The sequence below is a fragment of the Engraulis encrasicolus genome, chromosome 14 (genome assembly GCF_034702125.1).
Source record: "Engraulis encrasicolus isolate BLACKSEA-1 chromosome 14, IST_EnEncr_1.0, whole genome shotgun sequence".
NCBI lineage: Eukaryota > Metazoa > Chordata > Actinopteri > Clupeiformes > Engraulidae > Engraulis > Engraulis encrasicolus.
This window is the reverse complement of record NC_085870.1, coordinates 37,889,306-37,897,453: the sequence shown is the minus strand read 5'-3', so window position 1 is coordinate 37,897,453 and position 8,148 is coordinate 37,889,306. Positions and strand designations below refer to the sequence as shown.

Below are 8,148 nucleotides of genomic sequence, written 5' to 3'. Positions count from 1 at the left end.
ATACTAAATATAACCGACCAGGTAGGTCAAACAGCTAATGTAAGCAAGCTAAGGTTACATATCGCTGCTTTCTTTATCCTGTTTTCCAAACGAGGGCGGGTTTGATTGCTAGCTAGCATAGCGTTACGCTATTCAAGGCCTAATCTAGCTAGGTGGCTACACGATCAGTGCATGAAACCAATGCATCTGGAAAGGCCTTTCGTGACCGTGCCAAGCAGTGTAAGGCTGGTGGCATATGATGTGGGTGTGTTGTAGTGTGCATAGCAACATATTATCTTGGATGAGTGTGTTTCGTTTCCCGTTGTAGGGTTTTCATGGGCTAATTGGCTAACTACGACATGATGCTACCTTGCTTTGTAGCACGCCCCGATAGGCTTGCTATGTGCCAAACTACGTTGCACTCATGCATTCAATCTAACTGTCAAATGAACACGCTGTTCGACAGCGTTTTGTTTTGCATCTGATGCTTGATATGGGGGGCAATGTAATGCATCCAAGAAAGGTATGGATTGTGATGTCACTGAATCTGCGATGGACCAATACGTAAGATAGCATTAGCACCTGTTTCGGTTTTACTGTAGGGTGGGCAGCTAGCTGTAGAATCTAGCTAGCTTTCTCTGATGCCTTTTCGACAGCGAAGTCGATGATATATGTATTACGTTGTCTACAGTGTTGTTGCATACAGAGCATGCATGTGCTACATATGAGTGATGCAAACGGCTGTATGTTATTTTAATGTTACAATCTGATACACTGCAGCTGGAGATGGAGCGGATGCTGTTGCAAATGTCCATGTACCAGTTATCGTTTACCCTTCCTAGCTACACTAGCGTCGACTACTAGCTAATTCAACCCCTTTGATGTGCTAATCCTCGCAGTCTATTGTAAATTGACATGTCATATTTCTGACACTAACTGATCTCCCACAAGTATTGTTAGGATTATGAAGTCTTTGCAAACATCATCAGCTAACTACTCGACAGTAATTGCGCTCGCGACACCATGTCATAAGACATAGAGTTCTAATGGTCTTATCGCTAGGATTTTCTCTTTCCGTTTTGTCGTGCTATTGTACACCAAGACCGTCCCACAGTCTTGGTATATCGTAATTGTGTGGGTTACTGTGTGACTTCTTTTTGCCAACCTATTTTTATATACCCTGGATGTGCAACATATCTAGATTGCTGTCAGTTCGATGCGGATGTATATTTTTTGGTAGCAGGCAGCTATCGTTTGTGTCAGGTTGCCAAGTCATAAAGGTACATGCACATGAGCTAGCCAATGAAACACATGAAATGGAACAGATTGTATTGTTATGTGTCCAAGGTAACATACACAAGTATTATTCGCTCTCATGACTCGCACGGCAGTCCTCGGAAATGATTTGAATCCCAACCCTAGATGTCACTGGCACGAGATTGAAGTGCCAGCTCGGTATAAGAATAGCTTGGCAGGGATGAGATGGCAACGCTTAAATTATATGCGTGCGGGCGTGGTGGCCTTTATTCGTTTGCTCTCTAAGAAAGTACATCTAGCAAAGTGTTTTTCAGTCTTTTGAGGTTGTTGCAACATGTCTGTGGTGTAACTTAATGGCCTTGTAAACCAATTGCATACAGCTGATGATGCCCAACGCACACACAGTTGCACCTTTGCGGAGTATGATTGAACTCTGCACTTGTTTGGCTGTGATGAGCATTTATTCATACTTAGTGTGTGGATTTAACCCCTCGTTGCTCAATCAGGACCATCTTACTGTGATGCACCAAGAAGTGTAGAACACTGCCATCATAGCCCCCTTGCGTACAGAGACTTTCTTTCATCCAGAGTAGATTATTAGCTGCTATATCTCGTTTTCTGAATTGACACCAGCCCAGGTCACTGCCTGTGTCTCCACATGCAGTGCATAACATATACACACACATATACACATCATCATCATCGGCGATCACTCGAAATGAGAATGATTGTCCTCCTGACGTTGAGTCTGGTCATTTGTGGGTTGTCAGATGGCGGTTGAGGTCAGTCCTTGATCCAGTCTCTATTGCAATGGGGGCAGGTCACTGCCTGTGTCTCCAAATGCAGTGCATAACACACACACACACACACACACACACACACACACACACACACACACACACACACACACACGGTTAACCTTCAGTTACGTCACTGCCTGTGTCTCCAAATGTAGTGCATAACACACACACACACACACACACACACACACAGTTAACCTTCAGTTAGGATTGTTTGGCATATTTCAGAGGGATCAGATTCGTTTTTTAGACTAGACTTTCTGATGACCTTTACTTCTGATGATCAACATAGTGTTTCTGACTCCCACCCAGTCCACTCTTGACAATAAGCTTATATGGAGATGTAAAGGAACACATCTTCAACTTAGTGGCTAAAAGTTGTTGTTCACACCTGTTTGCCTTACATGTCAACAAACAGTTTCAGACCAACTTTTTCCTAACTTGTCAGTACCTTAGGGACACCCAGTTGCAGCATTTTGACGAACATGCTTGCCAGCTCAGCAGCATTGAAATGAAAGGAATGAATGAAGTTCCTGGTTGAGAATGTGAGGGGCCGATGTTAATTGAGGTCGCTGGAGCCCTTCCAAACGTCAGCAATGTGGCTGGCACCGCTGCAAGCACGCCGGCCTTTTTAAGTGCTGCTGCGGACATGGTGTTAGGTGATGACATGCAGAATGTGTTGGATCAGATTGGCATGTAGGAGGAGTTACAGGCATTCTTCATCAGCCGCAAATAAGATCACAGTATAGAGGCTAAAGGCTGTCAGACCGCTGGCATGCCGGTTATTTGGTGATATTGGCTAATTTATTGGCCAGTGGCCAACACTTTGACAGCAGAGTAACGTGAAAGAAGCTGATCAACTTGGACCGTGCATGGAAGTTTGCATGTTATACCATGCACATTATATGGTGGAATTAAAAGAAGTCAATCACAGTCAAATTTGAGCTACTTTGGCTTCGTAACACACGCCAAAGGCATCTAAAGTTTGCCATTTTTGGGATTGATGTCGGTCATTTTGGCAGTTACTAAACATCATGCTGTGTCATAGTTGATGTTGAACTGTTCATACAGTGTTGCCGCAATGACTCTTTTATAGACATACTAAAAATACCTTAAAGGTACAAATCCAAATCTGCAGAAAGCTAGTCTTTTTCACTACTGGTACTTGATTGGTCTTCAGTCGTCCAGTCCTTCACATCAAAAAGCCAGTAACTAGTTTGTCTGAACTGAGTTTAGGCTGTAAATTGACAACGGATAATACCCCTTGTCTGAGCAGTGATGGGTAGTGTACATAATAGTATCATCGCTTTACCTTTTGACTGGCCAAAAAACTATGACCACTTATTTAAGCCATTTCTTTTCTCCATTTGAGTGCTGCGTAGGACGCTGCCTCGTAGTTGTGCCTTTGTAGGGCAGTACAGTACAGGCAGTCCCTGTTGGTGAGCGGTGCTGGTTAGCTGGGCTGTGGAGAACCACACCCGTAGCAGCGCGTCCATGAATGCCCCCCTTCTTTTTGACAGCCTGTTCCCTCTGTGTCTGACCGGACCAGCTGGGCCCTGGCAAAGCTCCTCTCTGTCTGTCTAATGCTGCCGCAAATGAATGGGCCTCAGATTGTCCCATTGCACTCTCTAGCGCTGCCTGCGCTGCCTGCACTACACAAGCACAGTTCTGTTAATGCCAATGTTTAGTTAAGGTCAGTTTACTGATCTCTCCTGATGCCGGTAATGTGGCTGACCAGGGGAAAACGAATTTTGCATGATGCTGTTTTTGTTTATGGTCACGTTTGATTAAAAGGTCAAAGGGTTGTGTGTACTGAAGAATTTTACCATGTGCATGTGTGAAGTGTGACATGTCAAAACCATAAGTCTCTTAAAGTGGGTCATTTCACGTGAAATCAGACACTTTGGGACCCGACCGACCCGGATTTCAATCATACTTGGTGTGCCTTTTTAGTAGCAAGGTAGCACCTCAGAACTGCATTGGTTTGAATCTGACACTAATATTAAGGGAGAAACAGACTAGGAAAGGTTCACATGTGAGGGTAGGACACTATACATTCAGCCTTGAATATATCAGTCAGTGTTAGTCACAAAAAGATGCCTGTGGTGTTATTTGAAAGCTCTTTTCCGGCGCTACATATTACACAATCAGCTTGGAATACAACAACTCTCAGAATATGAATTATGATAAATTGAAAAATTAAAAATTGAATATCTAAAAAAAATATATTTTAAAATGGCCAGTTCCTTGTCCAAACGTAGCCGGCAATGTCATTAGCAACACCTCAAATGCTGGTGTTCGGTTCTTTATTCATTTCAGAGAGAATTTGACTCACAAATATGGCATCATACAGACCACTTACTAATAATATGGTAATACCATAGTAGCATCACATGACAAAACAAAAACAAAACAAAAATGGTCAGTTTCCATGGTCCCAGGTTTCAGAAACTAAGGCAGATGTCCATTTATACGCACCAAATGATGATATGTGAATGTTTGAACATTCCTTCTCTGTGTACCTGTGTCATCTTCCCTTTACCGTACTTTAAAGAGATAATCAATGGCTACACTCTCATTTTGTACTCTACCACTGGTTTGAAGCAGCAGCTGTGTCTTTTGTAGATAATGTATAAGTACGTCCCGTTGCAGTTACAGGTTCCACTACCAGAAGCACATCCTGATGATCCATGACAAGTCTATCTGGTCTGAAGGGAAAAGTGAAGGATGGAGATGGTCCATGAGGATGCAGGAAGTTCAGTTTCACCTCTCCAGTGCTCGGCATACATTCCTCAACACATGCTAGCCACCAGTTGCCATCATATACAGCTACAACATACCCTTTGATGCTTGAAAATGTAACACATTCCTTTACTGAGCTCACTCTTTCAACTCTGCCTTCTCTGAATGCTGAAAAAGGCCTAACTTCCACTGTGTCCATTGACAATGGGCAGAAGCTGTGTAGTTTTTGAGTACCTGGAATAGTTCTTGCAGATTCCAACCTTTTCAACAGGTTCTCAGCTTCATGATGGGTCATTCCACGCCAAATCAACAAGTGCCCACGCACTTACGTCTCAAAAAATTCTGAAAATATTACCAAGTGTACCCGTGGTACTTAAGAGAAACACTGTAAATTTATTTGAATGAAAAATGTATACTCTCCGTGTTACAGCCAATTTTACTGGGGGAGGGGGTGCCCATTTTGTTCACACTCTTTTTTTTGTCAAAGTTCACAAGCCCGTAGCTCAATAACTAAACCATGTAGGAAGCTCAAATTTGGCATGTTGGTACATAGATAGGAATAATTTGTTGCTAAACTGTCAGTTTTGGTCTGTATGATCCTGCATCGTCATAGCATTCCCTCAAAGATGATACAAATTGTACTGGAGTTTTTGGCTGTGCTCTGTTTAGGCCTTCAGAAGACATATTTGTGCCCAACATAGCCTCTTGATTTTTTCCCCTTGTAGAGACAAGTAGGAACACTCTCATAAAAAGCTATAAATAGAAAGGAAACCCCATCAGTGTTTGACCAGAAGACCTCACAAGTCTGACAAATCATTTTGGGTGTCATTTTCAGAGCTCCAGAACCCCTTGTGGGATTGTCCACAGATTTTTATTTTATTTTTTTCTTCATTCTCCATGAAGTCTTCTTTTTAGAAATGCCAATGAGACTTGTCTTATGTGATGTTTTCTTTTTTAATTTCCACCCTGAACATGGGCAAAATGCAAAAAGAGAGCAACATGATTTTGATAACATTTAATGTAAAGGCTAAATAATCAAATGCAAATTTTGCCCGGACATGATCACCCGAGAGTCCCTGTGCAGGGGTGCAGGTATCCCTTTTAATTTCAATGATTTCAGGAGCGTTCAATGTGGGAGAAGGTTCGCACACCAAAAGAGACAGTAGGTCAGGCACAAAGAGTCATGTTGTTACTTTTTTTGACCAGCAGATGGCAGCGGAAGAAACGCATAGAAAACATATTGCTGTCAATGTGCATGTTGCCCATGTTCAGGTTGGAAATTATAAAAGAAATCATCACATAAGACAAGTCTCATTGGCATTTTTAAAAAGAAGAATTCATGGAGAATGAAGAAAAAAATAAAATAAAAATCTGTGGACAATCCCACAAGGGGTTCTGGAGCTCTGAAAATGACACCCAAAATGATTTGTTAGACTTGTGAGGTCTTCTGGTCAAACACTGATGGGATTTCCTTTCTATTTATAGCTTTTTATGAGAGTGTTCCCACTTGTCTCTACAAGGGGAAAAAAATCAAGAGGCTATGTTGGGCACAAATATGTCTTCTGAAGGCCTAAACAGAGCACAGCCAAAAACTCCAGTACAATTTGTATAATCTTTGAGGGAATGCTATGACGATGCAGGATCATACAGACCAAAACTGACAGTTTAGCAACTAATAATTCCTATCTATGTACCAGCATGCCAAATGTGAACTTCCTACATGGTTTAGTTATTGAGCTACGGGCTTGTGAACTTTGACAAAAAAAATAGTGTGAACAAAATGGGCACCCCCCTCCCCCAGTAAAATTGTCTGTAACACGGAGAGGATACATCTTTCATTCAAATAAATTTACAGTGTTTCTCTTAAGTACCACGGGTACACTTGGTAATATTTTCAGAATTTTTTGAGACCTAAGTGCGCGGGCTCTTGTTGATTTGGCGTGGAATGACCCTGATGGTACATCTCTGTTGTGGCAAACTGGCAATGGATGTTCTTGAGAGAGATGCACCATCGTGAAGCTGAGAACCTGTTGAAGAGGTTTGAATCTGCAAGAACTATTCCAGGTACTCAAAAACTACACAGCTTCTGCCTATTGTCAATGGACATTAGGCCATTTTCCGCATTCAGAGAAGGAGTTGAAAGAGTGAGCTCAGTAAAGGAATGTATTACATTTTCAAGCATCAAAGGGTATGTTGTAGCTGTATATGATGGCAACTGGTGGCTAGCATGTGTTGAGGAATGTATGCTGAGCACTGGAGAGGTGAAACTGAACTTCCTGCATCCTCATGGACCATCTCCATCCTTCACTTTTCCCTTCAGACCAGATAGACTTGTCATGGATCATCAGGATGTGCTTCTGGTAGTGGAACCTGTAACTGCAACGGGACGTACTTATACATTATCTACAAAAGACACAGCTGCTGCTTCAAATGCACTGGTAGAGTACAAAATGAGAGTGTAGCCATTGATTATCTCTTTAAAGTATGGTAAAGGGAAGATGACACAGGTACACAGAGAAGGATTGTTCAAACATTCACATATCATCATTTGGTGTGTATAAATGGACATCTGCCTTAGTTTCTGAAACCTGGGACCATGGAAACTGACCATTTTTGTTTTGTTTTTGTTTTGTCATGTGATGCTACTATGGTATTACCATATTATTAGTAAGTGGTCTGTATGATGCCATATTTGTGAGTCAAATTCTCTCTGACATGAATAAAGAACCGAACACCAGCATTTGAGGTGTTGCTAATGACATTGCCGGCTACGTTTGGACAAGGAACTGGCCATTTTAAAATATAGTTTTTTTAGATATTCAATTTTTAATTTTTCAATTTATCATAATTCATATTCTGAGAGTTGTTGTATTCCAAGCTGATTGTGTAATATGTAGAGCCGGAAAAGAGCTTTCAAATAACACCACAGGCATCTTTTTGTGACTAACACTGACTGATATATTCAAGGCTGAATGTATAGTGTCCTACCCTCACATGTGAACCTTTCCTAGTCTGTTTCTCCCTTAATATTAGTGTCAGATTCAAACCAATGCAGTTCTGGGGTGCTACCTTGCTACTAAAAAGGCACACCAAGTATGATTGAAATCCGGGTCGGTCGGGTCCCAAAGTGTCTGATTTCACGTGAAATGACCCAAGTGATACTGTCCCATTTTTGGAAATAAGCTTATTTTACACCTCCCTTTGAGTTAAATAATAGGGTTTTACCATTCTCCTGTACTTTCAACTGTTCTCTGGATATGACAGTGCACATTTTACCTCCATGCTAGCAGTTAACATGGACTCCTATGAGACCAGTTAGCCGCCAGCTGGTCTCATAGGACTCAATGTTAGCTGCTAGCATGGAGGTAAA

At 41.8% G+C, this 8,148-nt stretch overlaps 1 protein-coding gene across 2 annotated transcripts in view; it reads left to right on the top strand.

Annotated features, from left to right (window-relative positions):
* ankrd52a (ankyrin repeat domain 52a) overlaps positions 1–8,148 on the top strand; it is a 54,210-nt gene that overhangs the window by 162 nt on the left and 45,900 nt on the right. For both annotated transcript variants that reach the window (XM_063215675.1, XM_063215674.1), the window contains exon 1: positions 1–21. This exon is cut by the window's left edge and continues 162 nt beyond it. In XM_063215675.1, coding sequence (XP_063071745.1) covers positions 1–21 — 21 coding nt within the window. The remainder of the gene's footprint in view (positions 22–8,148) is intronic.